Source organism: Pongo abelii, chromosome 19 (genome assembly GCF_028885655.2).
Source record: "Pongo abelii isolate AG06213 chromosome 19, NHGRI_mPonAbe1-v2.0_pri, whole genome shotgun sequence".
Classification (NCBI taxonomy): Eukaryota; Metazoa; Chordata; class Mammalia; order Primates; family Hominidae; genus Pongo; species Pongo abelii.
The window spans coordinates 11,623,049-11,645,307 of record NC_072004.2 but is presented as its reverse complement, the minus strand read 5'-3'; the positions used below and the strand labels follow the sequence as shown (position 1 = coordinate 11,645,307).

General features: G+C 41.1%; 1 protein-coding gene across 1 annotated transcript in view; it reads right to left on the bottom strand.

Moving 5' to 3' along the window:
- Nucleotides 1–22,259, bottom strand: part of DNAH9 (dynein axonemal heavy chain 9) — a 382,482-nt gene that overhangs the window by 313,842 nt on the left and 46,381 nt on the right. The window contains exons 10-14 of the mRNA XM_024235511.3: nt 20,812–20,926; nt 16,559–16,627; nt 13,997–14,123; nt 9,862–10,117; nt 8,186–8,427 (exon numbers count right to left, since the gene is read on the bottom strand). Of these exons, the coding sequence (XP_024091279.3) occupies nt 8,186–8,427; nt 9,862–10,117; nt 13,997–14,123; nt 16,559–16,627; nt 20,812–20,926 (809 nt within the window). The remainder of the gene's footprint in view (nt 1–8,185; nt 8,428–9,861; nt 10,118–13,996; nt 14,124–16,558; nt 16,628–20,811; nt 20,927–22,259) is intronic.

Below are 22,259 nucleotides of genomic sequence, written 5' to 3'. Positions count from 1 at the left end.
TGTTAGACTTAAAAAAGTAAATTTGTATTATATGCTGACTAAAAAGACAAGAAATTTCAATCCAAGAAACAAAAGGTTGAATGTAAAACGGTAGGAAAAGATGCAAAATACAAAAAGTAAGAATAATGAATCAGAAAGGAAAGGCTACATTATTATCAGAAAAAAATAGACTTCAAAACAAGAGGGTATTATCAGAAATAAAAGGGGAATTTCATAATGATAAAATGGTCAATTAATCAGGAAATTGTAATAATTATAAATGTGATAAAATGTTACACATTTATAATAATTATAAAGTGATAAAATATTACACATTTATAATAATTATAAATGTGTAAAATGTTACATTTATAATTATAAATGTGATAAAATGTTACACATTTATAATTATAAATGTGATAAAATGTTACATTTATAATAATTATAAATGTGAAATTTATAGTTATTATAACAGAACTTAACAGAACTTCAAACAAATGACAAAAAAATTTAAGAGAACTAAAATTGAAATAGACAAATCCAAAATTGTAAGTGGAGATTTTAACACTCTACCTTTAATAATTGATAGAACAAATAGCCTGCAAAAGATCACAACAATGCTATCAATTGCTTTGAATTAATTCATATTTATAGAACACTACCCCCAACAAAAGAAGAATAAACATTATTGTCAAGTCTCCAAGGAACACTCAGTAAGATAGAACATATTCTGGGTCATGAAACAAGTCTCAGCAAATTCCCAAAGACTGAAAGCTTACAGAGTGTCTTCTCTGAGCACAATAGAATTAAATTAGGTATCAAGTTTTAAAGATATCCAGAGAAGCTCTGAATATATGGAGATTAAACAACAAACCTCAAAGTGACCACTGAGTAAAAGAAGTTATAATAAGAGCTGGGCATGGTAGCTCACACCTGTAATCCCAGCACTTTGGGAGGTCGAGGCGGGTGGATCATTTGAGGCCAGGAGTTCCAGACCAGCCTGGCCAACAGGGCAAAACCTCATCTCTACCAAAAATTCAAAAATTAGCTGGGTGTGGTGGCATATCCCTATAATCCCAGCCATTTGGGAGGCTGAAGCACAAGAATCGCTTGAACTTGGGAAGCGGAGGTTGCAGTAAGTCGAGACAGTACCTCTGCACTCCAGCCTAGGGGACAGAGCAAGACTCTCTCAAAAAAAAGAAACATTTAAAACTGAATAATAATGCAAATGAGGTAGATCAAATTTGTAGAATGAAACTAAAGTACTAAAAGGGTAACTAGTATCACCATCAGCCCATATTCGAGAGAAAGGCTTAAAAATCAAGACCCTAAGTTTATACCCTAAGAGGCTAAAAACAGATAAGCAACTAACCCTAAAATAACTTGAATGAAATAATAAAAAACATAAATTAATAAACTAGAAAATAGATGAATAGAGAAAATTAGCAAAATCAAAATTTGGTTCTTTGAAAGGATTTATAAAATTAAGAAAAAGAAAAAATCTCTAGCAAAACTGACCAAGAAAAACAAGTCACAGATTGCCAATATTAGGAATGAAAAAGGAAGCAGCACTACAGATCCCATAGACACATAATGTTGAGGTGATCAGACCCAACACCAGGTCGTGGGGGCTACGAAGTCCAGTGGAGTCAAAGGAATGAGATAAGACAAGTTAAGAGTACATAGAGTGGCTCCAGGGGGCCAACGCCAGTTTGGAGGCTGTGAAGGCCCTGAGCTCTGGGAGCCCACACTATTTATTGGTAATCGAACAAAGAAGCAGGTGGTGAGGACGTGCTGATGTAGGAGTAGACAGATGAGGATGTGAGGATAGAAAGGTAGCGGTGCATCAAGCGTAGCTGTGACGGTTTAGCAAATGCTCTGCTACTTGAGATAAGGGAAAACAGGTTCTTCTAATTCAAGATACAATGAATTTATGATCTTGAGAGAGCAAGGAGCAAGGGGCCAGTGAGTCTGGACACATTCCAGAGGCTATAAGGGGTTTTATGCCCTGAAGCCTGGGTTCTCTCCCAGCCACAAGGGGCTTTATGCCCTGGGCTTAGATTGTAGTGCGGCAGGGCAGCCTTCCACCCTTTGGCACAGAGCTTGGTGTTCCATAGGCCGCAAGGGGTTTTAGACCCCGGACACAGGACATGTTCCAAGACTCTTTTACATTATGTCAGACAAGCAAGCCCTGCCTCAGCTCTTCTGCCAACACAAAATGATAAAAGAAATAATTATGAACAATTTTTTTGCCAGTAAGTTTTATAACTTAGATAAAATGAAAACGTTTGTAGAAAAAAACAACTTGCAAAAACTAATAAAGGTGTTAGGCAAAAAATCTAAATAGTCTTTCATCTATCTAAGAAATAATTATCAAACACTTTCCCCAAAAGAAACATCCATGTCCAGAAGTACTCCCTGGTGAATTCTATCACACGTTTAAGGTTGAGTTAAGACCAACCTTCCACAAACTTTTTCAGAAAATAAAAGAGGAAATACTTCCCAACTCATTTTATAAGGCTAGCATACTCTTAACACCGAAACAAGAACATCAAAAGAAAATAAAAGTAGAAGATAAATGTCATTCTTAAACACATGTACAAAAATCTTTTAAAATTATCAAAGCAAATTCTATAATACACGAAAAGATTAATATGACATGACCGAGTGCACTTATCTCAGAAATGCAAATTTGGGTTTAACATTGAAAAAAAAAAAAAAGGACAATGTGCCCATTAACAGAAAAAAGGAGTAAAATTATATAACTACCTCAGGAGATGTAGAGAAATCATGTGATAAAATTTGATGTTAAATCACGATGAAACTCTTTTAGCCAACTAGGAATAAAAGGGGTCTTCCTGTGTCTGATAAAGAACATCCACAAAACCCTACAGCTAAAAATTTAATGGTGAATTACCAAATGTGTCTCCATATAATTGGAAATGAGGCGAGCATTTCTACTCTCACCACTTCAACATTATACTGAAGGTTGTAGCCAGAGCAATAAGGCCAAAAAGAAAAAAAAAGACAAAAAAAAATTGGAAATAAAGAGGTAATATTGTCTCTATTTGCAAATGACTTATTTACATAGATCATCATCCTAAATTTACAAAGCAATTACTACATCTAATAAATTTAGAAAGATCACAGAATATAATATCAAAATGTAAAAATCAATGATGCTTTTATACACTACCTGATAGTAATTGGCAAATAAAATTAATAAAACAATTCCATTTATTATAGAACTGCAAACACAAAAAACTTAGTGCTAGATTTAATGGAAAATGTGTGAGACTTCTACACTAAAACTACAAAGTATTGCAGAGAAAAATTAGAGACTTAACTAAGGGAAGAGATATGCCGTGTTCATGAATTGCTAAATTCAATATTGTTAAGGTCTTTATTTTCCACAAATTAATCTACAGATTTAATGTAATCTCAATCAAAATCACATCTAGCTTTTTTCCCCCTAGAAATTGGCAGGCTGAATCTAAAATTTATGTGGATATGTAAAGAACTTATACTAGTCAAAGTGACCTTGAAAAGGAAAAACGAAATTGCAGGACATATAGAACCTGATTTTCAGACTTACTAATAATCAATTTTCTCTTGATCAATAATCAAGAACAAGTGGCATTGATATTTTCTACCATATATATTTTATATTAATATTTTATACAATTAATCAATTTTCAACAAAGGTGCCAAACAATTCAAAAAGGAAAGTTATTTTGTAATAGTATGGAAACAATCAGATGTTAATATGGAAAACAATGGACTCAACTCCTGTAACCTCCTAAACAAAAATTAATTCAAGATAGATAATACTCCTGAATAAAAAAGTTAAAACTGTAAAGCTTCTAAAAGAAAAAATACAAAAGAATATCTTTGCAATCTTTGGAGTAGATAGTTTCCTTAGGACCCAAAAGTACTAACCACAAGAGGAAAAAAGGGAAATCACACTACATGAAAATTTAAAACTATTTCTTATCAAAATATATCAATAAGAAAATAAGGAAACCAACAATTTGGAGAAGATATTCACAATACACATATCTGTCAAAAGATGTGTAACCAGAAGCTGTAAAGGATTCCTAGAACTACAAACAATCCAATTTAAAATGAGAAAAACACTTAGACACTTTATAGAAGAATTCATATAATTGGCCAATCAGCATATGAAAAAATATTCAGAAGTATAAATCTTCAGGGAAAGACAAATTAAAATTTCAGTGAGATACCAAAACACACTAACTAAAATGGTAAAAATTTAAAAGACCCACAACATAAACCCACAATTTGGTGAAGAGGTAGGGCAACTGAACTTTATTACACTGCCACTGGGAGTATAAATTACACAATCACTTTTGAAAACTGCTGGGCTATTACTTACAAACATTAAACATATGCCTACTGATGACCCTGCAATTCCCAAGAGAAATGAAAACATATGTCCATGGAATAACTTATATCAGACTGTACATACAAGCTTTATTTATAATAGAAACTAGAAATAACTCAAAGACCATCATTAGGGGACTGGATGAACGAATTCTGTTATATTCATACGATGGAATTCTAGCAATAAAAAGAATTAGACTCGAAATAAATGCAACAATATGGATAAATCTCAATAACACTAGGTTAAGTTTTAAAAAAGGCAGACACAAAAGAGAACATGCTATGTAATTCCATTTACAGGAAAAGACAAATTTACTCTATATTGACAGAAAACTGATCAGTGATTGAGGCTGGCAGGAGAATGGGGATGTATTGACTGGAAAGAGTGACAGGTGAACTTTCTAGGGTGATAGCAAATGTTTTGTATTGTGTAGTTACCTGAGTGTATACATTTGTAAAAATTCACTGAGCTCTATGTATACTTTTTGTCTGTACATTGTACTGCATGTATATTATACTACAACTTTAATAAGTGAATAACCAACTGCACCCAAATATGCAACAGTGGGATGAGTTAGTCAAATCCTGGTGCATCCACACAATTAAACATTACACATGATATCATAGAAGAATAATTAGTGACAGACAGTTATTGGGTTACACTGTTTTAAAAATCAAGTTATAGCAAATCAGCAAGAAAAGAACAAACAATTCCATCAAAAAGTGTGCTAAAGATGCGAATAGACAATTCTCAAAAGAAGATAAACAAATGGCCAACAAATATATGAAAAAATCCTCAACATCACTAATGATCAGGGAAATGCAAATCAAAACCACAATGCAATACCACCTTACTCCTGCATGAATGGCCATAACCAAACAAATAAAAAAAAACAGATGGTGGTGTAGATGTGATGAAAAGGGAACACTTTTACACTGCTGATGGGAATGTAAACTAGCACAACCACTATGAAAAACAGTGTGGAGATTCCTGAAAGAACTAAAAGTAGAACTACCATTTGACCCAGCGATCCCACTACTGGGTATCTACCCGGAGGAAAAGAAGTCATTATATGAAAAAGATACTTGGCACAGGCCTGTTTATAGCAGTACAATTTGCAATTGCAAAAATATGGAACCAGCCCAAATGCCCATCAATCAACGAGTGGATAAAGAAATTGTGATACGTATATGTGTGTGTGTGTGTGTGTGTCTATGTGTGTGTGTGTGTATATATATATATATCTCCCACCCTTTCCTCTGAGTCCCCAAAATCCATTGTATCATTCTTATGCCTTTGCCTCCTCATAGTTTAGCTCCCACTTATGAGTGAGAACATACAATGTTTGGTTTTCCATTCCTGAGTTACTTCACTTAGAATAATGGTCTCCAATTCCATCCAGGTTGCTGCAAATGCCATTATTTCATTCCTTTTCCTGGCTGAGTAGCATTCCATGGTGTGTGTGTGTGTGTGTGTGTGTGTGTGTGTGTATACATATATGACTGTAGCTCTGCATTTATCCAATATATTACACAACCTCCAGGGCAGTCATAAAGGTCCCTTAGGTCAAATACAAAACTTAGTAATTAGGCCTTAAATAATGTTTGCCTTTTGATAATTTAAATATTTTTAGGCAAAAACCATGGAACAGAAGCTCCATGAACAGAAGAAATTTTTATCTTTTTCTCTAAATTTTTATCCTTTATCTAATTCTGTATACACACACATACATACACACACACACACACACACACACACACACACACACACACACCATGGAATGCTAGTCAGCCACGAAAAGGAATGAAATAATGGCATTTGCAGCAACCTGGGTGGAATTGGAGACCATTATTCTAAGTGAAGTAACTCAGGAATGGAAAACCAAACATTGTATGTTCTCACTCATAAGTGGGAGCCAAACTATGAGGAGGCAAAGGCATAAGAAGGATAGATACAATGGACTTTGGAAAGGGTGGGAGGGGGGTGAGGGTAAAAGACTACACATTGTGTACAGTGTACACTGCTCGGGTGATGGGTGCCTATGTACCAATTAGCAGAAAAAGATAAAAATTTCTTCTGTTCGTGGAGTTTCTGTTCAGTGGTTTTTGTCTAAAAATATTTAAATTATCAAAAGGTAAACATTACTTAAGGCCTAATTACTAAGTTTTGTATTTGACCTAAGGGACCTTTATGACTACCCTGGAGGTCGTGTAATGTATTGGATAAATGCAGAGCTACAGTCAGACAGCTCTGCCTCCTATTAACTGGGCAGCTATAGACAATTAATTTAGCCTCTCTGTGCCTTCGTTTTCTTATCAATAAAATGATAATGAAAGTATCTGATTTTCATGAGAATTACGCGAAATGGACAGTGCTTAGGACAGTGCCTGGCACTGTATGGTAGTGTATGGTAGACACTAGCTAAATATCAACTACTATTATTATGTTATAATAAGAATTATTATTAAAGTGTCTGAACTTTTAGAGACTTTTGTGATAAGTATTTTGGCTTGTGGCCATTTTTGGTTATTTCCTGGTTGACCCCTGGATAATTAAAACGTTACAATAGGTACTTTTTTCTAGGTCACTGTGCTTGTTTCACTGATTTTGAGATTTAACTCTCTGAATTTTTTCTCATTCTGACTTTCAAGAGCATGGATTTGAGCATTTTTCATCACATAGATAGGTGATAGATCAATAGATAGATACATAGATGATAGATGGATGATAGATAGATTTTAAACTTTTAAAATCTTAAGTAATTTCTTTTTTTGCTTGATGGTTTTCTTCTACCTCAAAGCGAAGACTATATCTTACGTTTTCTTGGTATTCGATATAGTGCCCCAGGACAGCTATGGAAATACAGCTGATGCATGGATGGGTGAATGAGTGGATGAACGAACAGTTGGATGAAAGAAAGATGAATGAAAAGCGGATGCCTGGGTTCTACAACAGCTACTGATTTACTGGATGTGGGGACAGAAGGGGTTAAAAATTAAATCAACTTGAGGGACTCTTCAACTTGAGGGGCTCTTTACTCTCAAAGACAAAATTGGGATAATTATCTTAATTCTGGTAATCATTAGTGCCTAAGGCTCAACATTTTTATTGTGCTTCAAACCACAGAAAATCCACAGATAACAACTGTGATTCACTTGTGACTTTCCACAGGAGTCAACTTGTCAGACATGGCCCTATGGCTACTTGCGTAGGGCTGGAACTGGTGGCCATTTATAATCCTTTCCCATTGTTCACAAGGAAGCTTTAGTCTTTGATGATGGGACATGAAGTTTCCCTGACCACTAATGCAGGGCAGAGCTTTACAGCATGAAGTGTAGCACTCTGCATTTTTTCCTCTTATCACACACAGTTAGGGACACCATGGTAGTCTTTCATTTCTTTAGGCTCTACGGAGCTGGGTTATAGGGATGATGCTGGAGGACCACAGTATGTTGTGTGGGCAAGCTGGGATGGGGGTGGTTAGTGCAGTGGATAATTTGGGATTCTGCCCTCGTCATCTTCTTCTGTTCCCTTGGGGGTAGGTGTGAGACCGAAGTCATGTGACAATTAAGTGTTGTCACCACGAAGGTAGTAAGAATTTCAACACATTGTTACCAAAATGCAACTTTTCATTTGCCCAATCTATTAGCTTTAGTCTTTTGCTATCAGCCTAAACTTCTATCCTTGACTTCAGAAGACACTGCACTTATTGACTGTCCTAATCACATATTGCATCCAAACACACTTTTTGATGCTTTCCCTAAACTCGTAGTATGTGCGCCTGAGTGGCTGGGTTATTACCTGAACAAGGGCGTGGATCTTAAGGCCAGATTCCTTGATGAGATTGTAATATTTTTCCATTCGATCATGCTGATCATCCAGAGAAAGGAGAGATTCCCTTTTTCCATCTTTTCTCTTAAATATTGGAGCCACCCATGTTTTCATGATGTTTTGGATCTCTTCCACATTGTCTTTAGTTTTCTGAATTCTTTGTTCAAGATCATGAATACTGCTGGTGATTTGAGTGACATAATCGCAAATGCCTGTTCCCCAAAAGAAACATAATTAATTGAAATAGCCTGCAGTGGCATAGCTAAAGGGCTAGTTGCTATGAAAGATAGGGATTTAATACTTGTGAGTGTTATAAGACTTTTCTACACAAGTAACTTCATTATCATCAGAATATTCTCCCTCCTAGTTGTATTAAAAAGCCAACCCTGGCCGGGCGCGGTGGCTCACGCCTGTAATCCCAGCACTTTGGGAGGCCGAGGCAGGCGGACCACGAGGTCAGATCGAGACCATCCTGGCTAACACGGTGAAACCCCGTCTCTACTAAAAATACAAAAAATTAGCCGGGCGCAGTGGCAGGCGCCTGTAGTCCCAGCTACTCAGGAGGCTGAGGCAGGAGAATGGCGTGAACACTGGAGGCAGAGCTTGCAGTGAGCCGAGATTGTGCCACTGCACTCCAGCCTGGGCGACAGAGTGAGAATCTGTCTCAAAAAAAAAAAAAAAAAAAAAAAAAGCCAACCCTTACCATGATCCTGATTATGGAGGAAGAGAAAGAGGTAATGCTTACTTACGAAGCACACAAAAGTTGGTACAGCTGCTAGGGGATACAATTTTATATCCAAATACCAGTGAGACTTGATGACCTTATTTGAGTTAATCTTTCCTTTAATGTTTTAAGCACTTTCATCTTGTTAAATTTTGAAAATGTCTTTTCCTCTTGTAAATGAAATAAAGTAGTAACTTGTTTAATATGGCATTCTAAGACTTTCATGAGTCAACTGTAATCTTTTTTTTTCAAACTTTAACCCTTCTGAGGACCCTAATTTGAATTAATCTCCCTCTCCTGATTCCGTCCTGTGATTCCGTCCTCTGAATCCCTCTCCTGTTATTCATCATAGTTTATTTTTAACTCTATGACGGCTTTTCATATGGCTCCATATAACTTATGTTGTATATCTGTCTGTTGTCCCCACTAAATGTGAGCTCTTTGAGGGTAGAGACCATGTCCCACACACCTCAAATCTAATTTGTCACACAGTACCCTGCACATATTAATCAGCCAATGAAAGTGTATTGAATTGAGAGATACGAGAGAAGTCAATGCATACTGCTTTAAGATGCTTACAATCTACTTAAGAAAATTAAATAACAAAGATAATATAGTAAGAGGTCTCACTCATGGAGCACCCAATATATGCTGGAGACTGTAGGAGATCTTACGCAACCTCTGAGCCTCCCAACGTGCATGGCAGCAAGGTTTTCTAAATTTATTAGCTATATCCATAGAGAAGGAAAAAAAGGAATACCAACACTTCTTGCCTTCTCTGCTCGGATATGTGTCAAAGGAGAATACAGGCTTATGTTTCAACCCCAAATAAGATTACCAGGGAATAATTGGAGGTTCTATGAACTTTATTAGATCCTTGAATCTCCATGTTTTTGTCAGATTTCAGATGGTGCCCTGTTACCTTCTGTTTTCCAGTTCAAAGTCTCCTCTGCTGCTCTGAGGCGGAGATCAATATTTTGCAGCTCTTCCTCCACTAATGGAAATTCCACCTCCAGCGGAGTTTTCATAACCTTGTTGTACCAATTTGCCATCAACTCTAAATTAGCCACAAGCTGCCGATAGAAATCCCTGGAGGAGAACATGGCTGCTGCTGTCTCAGGGATGTGTTTCATCTCTCTGGGTTCAAGATAGCTCATTTCTTTCAGCACTGAAATCAGCTGGAGAAAAGAAGCAACATAAGTGTCTGTCGTTCAATGATAATGAATAATCTGCAGCATCGGTCAAGGACTGGACAGTCCCAGGAGGCCCCAAAGATCTTCTGGGTCTCTTCTTAAGTTCTGCTCCTATCAGTTTCTTAAATCTAGTCTCAGAAAAGGAAAATCAAGTATCAGGCGAAGGAAGATGTCTCACAAAAAAACAAGGCTCCTAAATCTGTAAATCATAAAGAGGAAAACCTGAGAACAGAGACAAGAGCGGTAGCAGGGGAGGGCTCTGCCTTCTGTGCTTTGGACAATGTGGCTGCAGAAATGATGGGCTCCTGCTGGCCCAGCCAGTTCCCATCCAAGGGTGGTGGTCTAAAGGAGGAGAATCATCTGGCCTGGGCTACCAACATTCATGAGAAGCCTCAAGTTCAGACTGGCATTCTCTCCAAATGAAACAGTCATAGCGAGACACTGGCAGGATTGAGAAGAGGTGCCCATAATAAAACTTTAGTTATTCAATGTAATCATTTGGAATATCCCACAACTTCTGTAACTCTCTGCTGGCATTTCCTTGTGTCTTAACATGCTAGGGGTTCAGGAAATGGAACTCATCCAGGCTGCGTTGAACTTCTGTGGGGTCCCAAATTCAGCAGCAACTGAAGAAGTGAGAAGCCAAGCAGAAAGATTTGTCCAATGAAACAACAGGGTTTCCAGGCACTCTCTTCTTCATCCTTCCTTATTTATTGATGTTTCTGTCTGAACCCATGAGGACTGATGGGCATAGGTACAAGTGATGAACAGACGGCCCCAGGTTCTCCCTATCTCCCCTCATATAAAGACACCTGGCTCCTAGCTCTCCTTCCAGTACTCTGGGTCAATTCTTTATTGCTAGTGGGCAAACCCTACTCAGTATTCAGACAAATGCTAACCATTTTGTGGGGAAATGGACTCAGTCTTCTAGTTTTAGCTCAAGATAGATATTAATAATTTAACTGTAAAAAGTGAAAAGAAAATAATTAAAAGAAAAGATGTGGGGCTATTAATATAATAGGGAAGTAGAGAAAGTCATTCCAAACATAAAACCACAAAATAAAACATAAGAACTTTTGCACATAAAATATCAACATAAAATGGCCAACATATTTGGCCATTTAAACTGGCAAAATTTTTGGAGCAGATTTCTTAGTATCTGTCACATATTTCCTAACTATCCTAACAAATTCACAGGAAGAGAGGGTACTTCCACTAGCAAATGGGCAAAGGACATGAACAAGCAATTCAAAGAATAAATATACATGAGTAATGAATATGTGATAAAAATTCACATTTACTAGTAATCAAATAAATGCAAATTGAACAACATTGAGATTTTTTTCTTTTAGTTCAAGAGTCTGGAAACTATTTGAAGAAATGAACAGTATCTTGTTGGCAGGAAAATGACTGAGTTCCATCTTTCTAAAGAACAAGTTGATAATATACATGAAAAGTCTCAAAATGTGAATGCCCGTTAGCCCAGAAATTCAATTTCTGGACTTTTACCCTAAAGAAATAATCAGGAATGCATACAATAAAAACTAGGGATATTTGTTGTAGCATTATTTATACCATGCTTTATCCAATTTAAGATGTCATCAATTGTAAGATTCACTATTATTTTATATGCAACCAAAGAAAAAAGAAAAACATGCAGTCTATTAAACTACAAACATGCGAATTTCAGAGATATAAATATGTAAAAAGATGCCTCCTAGAATCAATGAAATATAGACTGATGAAACTGTAAAATGATGTAAATGCCCAACAATAAGACATTTAAAATAATTTAAATGATTTACATAAATTTGAAAAAATTAACCTATACGATTCTTATCCTGTCCCCAGAGGGGCAAATTTCTGATCATGTGCCTCTAGACTAATAAGATAAGTGTGTTACTGTTCATTCTTTTTTTTTTTTTTGAGATGGAGTTTCACTCTTGTTGCCTAGGCTGGAGAGCAATGGTGCAATCTCGGCTCACTGCAACCTCCACCTCCTAGGTTCAAGCAGTTCTCCTGCCTCAGCCTCCTGAGTAGCTGGGATTACAGGCATGTGCCACCACACCTGGCTAATTTTTTGTATTTTTAGTAGAGATGGGGTTTCTCCATGTCGGTCAGGCTCGTCTTGAACTCCTGACCTCAGGTGATCCGCTCGCCTCAGCCTCCCAAAGTCCTGGGATTATAGATGTGAGCCACCACGCCCAGCCCTGTTCATTCTTAATAGCCCAGCTTTGGCCACATTGCTTGAAGTTGTATGTCAAGGGGTGATCGTGTTCTTCTTTGACTTGTTAAGCTTGTAGTTGTCCCCCATCAACTCACATTATAGTTTAGGTATTAATATTTATCCCTACCCCCTTTTTTCTTCTCTCCTCCCTCCTTTCCCTTCTATGGCCTGCAAACATCTATAAAGTATGCCCTATGTGTTACACATTAAGGCAGATAAGGTCCTTGTCCTTGGAGTATACAGAGGCTGGTCCATCTTCAATACATGACCAAGTATGGTTATATACCAAGGACTTAATTACTATATAGTAACATATCTTATACCGAGGACTTATCTCAAGGGCTTAATTATTATATTACAACATGGAGACAGCAGCCTACTTGGTAATCCAGATATTCATCTCTTTAGGCATTTAATATTCAATATTGCTCACAGTGAATGCCAATGAAATTGATCCAAGGAGTTCAGTAAGTTAAACAGACTCATGTCTTGCCAAAGTGAAGACATGAATTCTCTAAATTCCTTGTTGACTTTGATTGCAGAGGAGGAAGCGATGTTCTACTTAAATTGCAATTTTCTTGAAAGACACCAATATGCCATCAGCTTGGTTTTCAGCTCAATCTATAGCGCATTCCTCGAGCATACACCATCAAAGCAGCTGTAGGTGACTGCTTTTAGCTTAGTGTGACCAATACAGTTTTTTTCAACCTGAGTAATATTATTTTTGATACAAACTAACCTTTAGTTATCATTTTTCTCCAGCATTAAACTTTCTGGGGCTCCTATGGTCCCCACTGGTCTTCCACTCTTCTGATCACCTAAAAGTTTCTCAACCTCAGCACTATTGACATGTCTGGACAAGTAACTCTGTGGTGGTATACAGTCCTGTGCATTGCAGGAAGTTTAGCAGCGTCCCCGATATCTATCTACTGAATGCCACTGGCACTCCCGCCTAGTTTGACAAACAAAAATGTTTCCAGGAGGACAAAATCACCACCAGTTGAGAACCACTAATTTGAGTCTTATTTCCAAAGCCACTTCTCTGGAATTTACCATATGCCATCTAGTGAAGATAAAATTTTGCATGTTAAGGTTGTGACCTCCAACTAGACCGTGGGTTCTTTGAGGGCAGGAGCCAAGTCTTATACGCTCTCGGTTGGCCCTCCAGCATCTAGTCAATGGCCTTCAGACACAGTAAGTATTCAAGGTAGGCCCATTGGGCTATGTTTGTTACTAAATGATTGGTGATCTTTTGTAGTATTTCCTGTTGTGCAAAATCAAAGCAAATATATTGAGCAACCGTAGTGAAAAATGTGAACATGGACAACTTAATAAAACACTATGCCCCAGGATTCATCCCAAAAAAGAAATCCAGGGTACGAATTATTTTGAGCATCTTTTGCATGTTCTTATAAAAAGTCTTTATGCTGGGAGGCTGAGGCAGAAGAATCACTTGAACCCAGGAGGCAGGGGTTGTAGTGAGCTCAGATTGTGCCACTGCACTCTAGCCTGGGCGACAAGAGTAAAACTCCGTCTCAAAAAAAAAAAAAAAAAAAAAGTCTTTACGCCTTTGAAATCAGCAGAGTTCAAAGAAACTCTTCAGGCACCCTAAAGAGAGCTACTGTCAGCCGACTGACCTGTGGGTTAAAGTTGACAGTGATCTCCTTCGTCTCTGGGTCACGTTTCAGAAGTGGTTGGGAAAGATTGTACTGTGACTTCTCCGATACCGTCTGGCACCAATCCTCATAAAGTCTTGTCTCATACCTGCAAGGGTCAGAGACAACAGCCACCTCATAAGCCTACTCCCAGCTCCCCAGTGCCTGGTCATGATCTGTAACATAAATTGAAGATACTACTAGTCATTGACCCAGCCAGGCTGGGTCAGCTTCTGCGAGTAACACAAATTTCTTTCTTTCTTTCTTTCCTTTCTTTCTTTTCTTTCTCTCTCTCTTTTCCTTTCTTTCTCTCTATCTCCTCTCTTTCTTTCTTTTTGAAACAGAGTGTCGCTCTTGTTGCCCATGCTGAAGTGCAATGGTGCAATCTCAGCTCACTGCAACCTTTGCCTCCCGGGTTCAAGCGATTCTCCTGCCTCAGCCTCCCGAGTAGCTGGGATTACAGGCATGCGCCACTGTGCCCGGCTAATTTTGTATTTTTAATAGAAATGGGGTTTCTCCATGTTGTTCAGGCTGGTCTTGAACTCCCGACCTCAGGTGATCTGCCCGCCTCGGCCTCCTAAAGTGCTGGGATTACACGCCTGAGCCACTGTGCCTGGCCGTAACCACAGATTTCTAAAGGTAGCATCGCTTAAATCAGAGAAGAGGAGAAAGACCCCATGAGATCTTTTGAGGGGATAAGGAAGTTGTGATTAGTCTCAGTAAATGTTGGAAGAAGTTACTGGAGAAGATTTGCTCTCACGCTAATCTTTACATAGCTCATGGACGTTCATCATTCAGTCATGACACACTGACCAAGCACCTACCATGTGCTGGACTTCGGGGATACAAATGATGAATGAGTACCTGACAGTAAAGGCAGTTAATGGTGGGGATCACAGGCAAGCAGATCACCCTGACACAATGCAGCAACTGCAGTCCTAAAGAAATGTACAGCTGTAATCCCAGCACTTTAGGAGGCCAAGGAAAGTGGATCACCTGAGGTCGGGAGTTCGAGACCAGCCTGACCAACATGGAGAAACCCCGTCTCTACTCAAAATACAAAAAAAAATTAGCCAGGCGCGGTGGCTCACACCTGTAATCTCAGCACTTTGGGAGGCCGAGGCAGGCGGATCATGAGGTCAGGAGATCGGGACAATCCTGGCTAACACGGTAAAACCCTGTCTCTACGAAAAATACAAAAAACTAGCCGGGCGTGGTGGTGGGCGCCTGTAGTCCCAGCTACTCGGGAGGCTGAGGCAGAAGAATGGCTCGAACCCAGGAGGCGGAGCTTGCAGTGAGCAGAGATTGCGCCACTGCACTCCAACCTGGGCGACAGAGCAAGACTCCATCTCAAAAAAAAAAAAAAAAAAAAAAAGAGAGAAATGTACAGGACATCAGGCACCTAATAGCAGAGGTGGAGGGCTGGGGATGGTAAGGAGAATGCCAGGGAAGGTTTCTTAGGAGAGGTGATGAAGGGATGCTTGCTTGGGTCTCAGAGGATGGCCAGAGGTTGGGTGGCAAAGGGAGAGTGAGCATTCCTGGCGTAGCCAAAGGGTAGAGGTGAGAAACAGCATGCTCGAAACTGTATGCTTGAAACAAGCACTACAGAGCATGGCAGAGGCTGGAGGTGGTGACGAGGAGGCAAGAACCACCTCAGGGAAGACTTTTCATGTCATGTTAAGGAGGCTGTGAGAACCACCGCAAGGCCTCCCAGCTGGTGGTGGCTGTGGTGACATTATTGGATTTGGTAACAATGTGGGTACTGAGGGGAACAGATCTGGAGGCAGCAAGGACTGTTAGGAAGTCACTGCAGCAGTTCAGCCTGGAGAAGTTTCAGTCTCTTGTGAAGACGCTGGTGGTGGAGACAAAGAGGAGTGGATGGACTTGAAGTTATTTTGGAGGTAAAAGGGGTGGAATGTGTGTTACGTGGCAGGTAGAGGTGCTGTTAATTAATCTGTCTGGAACCATGCTAAGCATAATCACAATCGTAATCTCAACAGCCACCATTCTTCCCTCCTGAACCAGGAGAAAGAACAAACGGCAGAAGGAGAAGTCAAGACAATGGCTGTTTCTAGACCCTGAGCCCTTGAAAGACTTATTCAGCTTTAAAGCAGTTACAACTTTGAAGTCATATAAAATTTTCACTCTTATGCTTTCTCCATAAAACGATGCAGGACGTACTTTTTAAAACTTATTGAATCTTTGTGCAGCATGCACTGTTGCTTTCTGCTGAGTAAGCAGTTGTTGCAATTTTCCGTGACTCCGTCTTGGAGTTCCATGAGTAGCACCCCACTCCTAGCTCTAGTTCACAGTCCCAGCAAAACTACACTGCAAAAGGATTTATTTCCAGAATGGAGCTGAATTCCCCGGAGACCCTGTGTGTGTGTGCAACCCGGAAATACTGTACTCACAAATATCGTGGTTATAACATAAAACAGAGTAATACTTCGGAGCCACTAAGGAATCTGCACAAACTCGGAGCTGCAAAAGGCAGCGTGGAGGCTATGCAATTTGCAGACCCACACAATCCCAGAAGTTGCTTACTTTTCTAGCAATGAGAGCATATCTTCATATTTTTGTTTCATTCGCTTTCCTTCTGCAGATTCCATGCAACTACTCGTACAAAAGAGAAAAAGTGACACAGAATTAGAAGAAGTTAAAATAATAATCCGAGGAACAAACTGCAGTTTCCAAAGAAGAGCGTGAATAGCTCCTTGGCTCGTTTCCAAACAGCCCTGAAAGAGCCCTTCCTCTTCCCGACCATCTTACTCTGGCCACTAGAGGGCATCTGCACTTCCTGAAACGCAGGCAGCTCCGCAAGCGTCAGAGCTCTCATAACCTTTCCTGCCCGCAGCTCCACCAACATCCTCACCTAGCTGAGCCACTCACGCACAAGGTATGTGAGGTCCTTCAAAAATCTGAATAAAAGGGAAATTGAGATATGAAAAAATTCTAGGTGCTATAACTTTCTGTATTTAAGACCATCAATGTTATATACAGTCATGCGCCACATAATGGCATTTTGGTCAACATATATTACGCATATATGACAGCGGTCCCGTAAGATTTTAATGACGCTGAAAAATTCCTATTGCCTATTGACATGGTGCAAGGCATTACTGCCATGCCTGTGGTGATGCTGGTGTAAACAAACCTACTGTGCTGCCAATCATATAAAAGTGTACAGTAACGTCCTAGGCCTTCGCATTCACTCACCACCCACTCGCTGACTCACCTATAGCAACTTCCAGTCCTGCGAGCTCCATTCATGGTAAGTGTCCTACACAAGTGTACCATTTTTTATATTTTATACCTTATTTTTTGCTGTACTTTTTCTATGTTCAGATATGTTTAGATACACAAACACTTACCATAGTGCTACAATTGCCTGCAATACTCAGGACAGTCACTCGCTGCACAGGTTTGTAGCCTGGGAGGAATACACTAGACCATAGAGTGTACTGATCATAGAGCGTATTGATCATAGAGCGTATTGCTCCTAGGCTAAGCTAGACCATAGCGCATTTGTAGCCTAGGAACAATACGCTAGACCATAGACATGGGTTTGTGTAAATACACTCTATGATGTTCGCATAACGACGAAATTGCCTAAGGACATATTTCTCAGAATGTAACCCCATTGTGAAGTGATACATGATTGTCTATAACACTATATGCCAGGTAAATATCTATGTAGGTACCTGTGTATTAAAATTTGTTTATATACTTAAATATATATGTTTCCCCTTTTCTGAAATCCATCTAGAACACGTGATCCGAAACACTACCAGTTCTTCACGTTTTTACATGAGGGTCCCTCCCAGCTCTTACCTGAAACATGTGCACATGTAATACACATACATGAAAGTACAAGGGCACGTACGTATAACGTGTAAACGCAAGTGCATGCGCACACACACACACACACACACACACACACACACAAATGGAGGCTTCTGCAGGAATGCTAAGGACCACGGAAGAGAGTGTGGCTCGAGGTACTGTTACCCACAACTGGTTTTGACACTTCCTGCAACACTAATGAAAGTCCAGCTCCTGGAAGAAATTGGTGAGGTATCTTTAATTCTTCAAAATCTTCACACTAACTATGTGGAGGTTTGTTTCTATTTGTCCTGCTGGCAAAACGAGGCAGCTTACTGCAGAGATTCCTTAAAATCCATTTGCTCTTTAAACCAACATAGGATTTCTTCACCAGATCCCTCGAGCTTTCCACCTAGCACCTGCAGAGAAAGCAATGAATTTGCTGGCATTTTCCCCCCGCCACCACCTCTGATTACTCAGTTCACGTTCGTGATGAAAGAGCAGATGCATCTGCCAGGCACCAAGGAGAAGTGGAATATGCTCCAACACGAATGGGCGCTTTCCCCTCCCAAGCTGTGTGATTTCCACAAGCCCCATAGGCCCCAACCCCAGGTCTCAGTTTTGTATCTAGAAAAGAATGAGGCCAGAGCAGAGTGAAGCTTCTCCCATGGGCGTGTGGCCGAGTGGGTCTGGGAAGTCACAGGAATAAGCATGGTGAAATTCCTGCAGTTTCCATGTCACTTCATGGTGAGGAATCGAAAACATTTTCAATAACCAATCAATACCTATTATAGAGCAGAATACATTTTTTTTTTTTTTTTTTTTGAGACGGAGTTTCGCTCTTGTTGCCCAGGCTAGATAGAGTGCAATGGCGCTATCTTGGCTCACTGCAACCTCTGCCTCCCAGGTTCAAGCGATTCTCCTGCCTCAGCCACCTGAGTAGCTGGGATTACAGGCGCCCCCCACCACGCCTGGCTAATTTTTTGTATTTTTAGTAGAGATGGGTTTCACCATGCTGGCCAGGATGGTCGCAAACTCCTGACCTCAGGTGATCCACCCGCCTCAGCCTCCCAAAGTGCTGGGATTACAGGTGTGAGCCACAATGCCCGGCCCATAATACACATTTGAATTCATTTTTAAAACAAGGGGGAGTTTTCACGGGAATTATAGAGGTCTCTACTGTGTGCCTTCCAGATTCCCTCTTGGGACCAGGCCCTGGTACACCTCCAAACCTTCCTGCTTCAACCGCTGCCTCACCCTGTCCCCTCCAGCCAGGAGTGTTGGCTGCTGCAGAAGCACCGCTGCCTCCCTCTTTGGGAACAGCCTTGGCCAAAGAGAGCTGCCTCACCCAAAGGTCATGCCCCTCCCCAGGAAAGCCCACATCCAACCAGCTGATGTAGGGGTACAGAGGCAGAACAGCTCTGAAGGGCCCAAACTCCCTGGAGGACCGGCTAAGGCCCCCATTGCAAGTTTCTTGCAGCTCAGCAGCTCAACTTCTTTTTCTGCCCAATCCGTTTCCCCTCCCTTCCTCACGGGTGCTGTTCCTGAAAGGATCTCTATAAATTCCTGCACACACATCATAGGTCTGCCTCCTGGGAACCAGACCTGTGACAGCTGCGGCAGTCCACATTCTAGGGGCAGCCCTGGCACCCCTCCCCACCCCATTCACCTATCTTCTCCCTTCTGCTGTGTGATTGAGATGCATGAGGGCTCAGATCTACTCCCCGCCAAACTTCCAGGGCTGGGGGTCCCCGGGAAGCATTCTGGATTAGGAGCCTGGAGAATCAAGCATTTCTTCCAGTTCTTTCTTTGGCTGTCTCTAGGACCTTGGGCAAGTCACCTCCCTTCTCTCTTCATTTCCTCCATTTCTTTATCTGAAAATAAAGATCTCGTCCACACCCAAGCAGATGCTGCAAATGGGTCACCCACTGGGCAGACCTGCCTCACAGGCATGCTTTGTTAGATCTGCACAGAGTTTGAGAAAAAATGGAATCCTTGATCGTTGGAAAACTGGATGTCCAACTCTAAAATCCAGTTTCCGGCTTATCTCCAACAGTCAGGAGATTGCTCACCTGGGTCTGCTTTTCTGCTTGGCAATGCTGGAGTGGGGTGCCGGTGGCCCCCTGCAGACCCCATCCTGGCCATCCATTTGTCTGGCCTCTGATGGTGTTGAGTCTTCCCACTTGGGCCAGACCAGAGGGCCTCTAAAGCTCTTCCTAACTCCAAAAAGCCTGTGAGTCCAACGGCCAGAGTTTGATTCCTTTCCTTCTGTTGTGTTTTCCAAAACCTGTGTGCTGTCAGCAAGATTAAGTCTTTTAGAAAGAGGTATCAGAGAAAGACTGCCTTTCCTCAGCCAGCGTCTTAAACACAACATCACAATTAGCAGCTGAGATGCTTCTATCTCAGCTTCTAACCTCAGCTATGAAGCAAGCTGAGGGTTTCCAAACCTGGTCACTGTCAGAATCACAGGAGGAGCTTGCTGAAGGGGCAGATTCACAGCCCACACCAGATTCAGATTCAGCCAGTGACAGGTGAGGCCCTGGAATGTGCATCTTTAACAGGTTTCCCAGAGTTATCCCGATGGACAGAGACCTCATACTGCACTTGAGGAAACACTGGGCTTCATTATTTTCCAGTGGCCTCAGCAGCAAGGAGACATGATGTCAAAGGGAGATGTGTGGAAGAACTCCACAGAGCTTAAAATCCCTGGCTCACTGTCCTCCAGAAATGAATCCCCCGGAGCAAAATGAGTCAGCCAGTTACACCACTTAACACCAAGGGCCCTGCCCATCAGTCCAAATGCATCAATATCATGACTGCTTTGCCAATAGGTGTCTAATCCCTTGCTGGAAATGGAAAGAAAGGAAGATGATTTTCTGGCCTTCGTTAAGCAGGTTGCATTTCTACAACACTCAGATTCTAGAGCAGGAACAGCAGCCCAAGACAAGCCTCTCTTTCAGGAACACAATACTCACGGGTGTGTGATGCGTCCAAAGTTGCTGAAAGGACCCTGGATGCGCTGCCTCAGCTCCTGTGCCCAGCGGAGGCCGCCAGCCACGGTGGGCATGTTCTTGTGCACCGGGGAGAACCCTGGAGACATGGCACAGACAGACTGAAATGAGTCTAGAGCACCTCAGTCCTCTCCGCTCAGCAAACGCCTCCCGCCAAGTACTCCACTTTTGCCTCATTATCTCCAGATTAAAGTCACCTGGGAGCACACTGGAGTTCCTGGGGGGTTCTGTTAAAGAGGAAGAAAGAGTAACCCTCAGACGAACACTCCCAGCCTCAGGGGATCTGGGTCCCCTGCCCAAGCTATTCTGATTTCATTGCTCTGGGAGGGGCCCAGCCATGAGTGTTTCAAGGAGTCTAACTCTTGTCGCCCAGGCTGGAGTGCAGTGGCGCAATCGTGGCTCACTACAACCTCTGCCTCCCAGGTTCAGGTGATTCTCCTGTCTCAGCCTCCTGAGTAGCTGGGATTACAGGCACCCACCACCACACCTGGCTAATTTTCGTATTTGTAGTAGAGATGGGGTTTCACCATATTGATCAGGCTGGTCTCGAACTCAGGTGATTCACCTGCCTCAATCCCCCAAAGTGCTGGGATTACAGGCGTGAGCCGCTGCACCTGGCCACCATTGAGTGTTTTTTAAAAGCTCTCAAGATGACTCTAATTGAACAGTCAGGATTGAAACACTCCCTTAAACAGACAACTCAGTCACTCTGGGTCTCAATTTTCACATTTATAAAATGGGAATAATATCTTCCCTGCTTAATTAACTTCCAGGGTTTCTGTAAGAATTCCGTGAGACGATGAATGAGGCAGGTCATGTGGATTATGGAGCCCTGGACTCGAGTCAGCACAGACTGGATAAGCTTATGTTGTTAGCCCAAGCATTGGGTTTGTCTGCTTATATTTAGTTGTCAAGATTTAACAAATGTGAGGTTTCACTTTTTAAAGAATCTCACTTCCCAGCTTGTCTGGTAAAATGAGAAAATTAGCAAGAATCAGCTGGCATTTCTAACTAGCAACTAGAGAAGTGGCTACTTCCTTTATTTCACCACAGGTACCACCCTTCCCTGGTGTCACCATGCTCAGCCCAGATCCATGATTTTCATTTCCTGCTTGTCCTCCAAAACTCTAAGATGACCCCCAATGACCCTCACCCTTGCATAATCTTCTCCCCTTTAAGCATGGGTCGAAACTGTGGCTATGATGACAGCATACTCCTGTGGTCATACTACGTCATACAGCAGGAGAAAGAGGACCCTGGGTGGGTCTGACCTAATCAGGTGAGGCCTTAAAAGCAGAATGTTTTCTCTGGCTGGTGGCAGGAGAGGAAGGCAGAGATTTGATGCATAAGAGGATTTAACGTCCTATTGCTGGCTTGAAGATGGATGTGGCTACATGGTAATGAATGCAGAT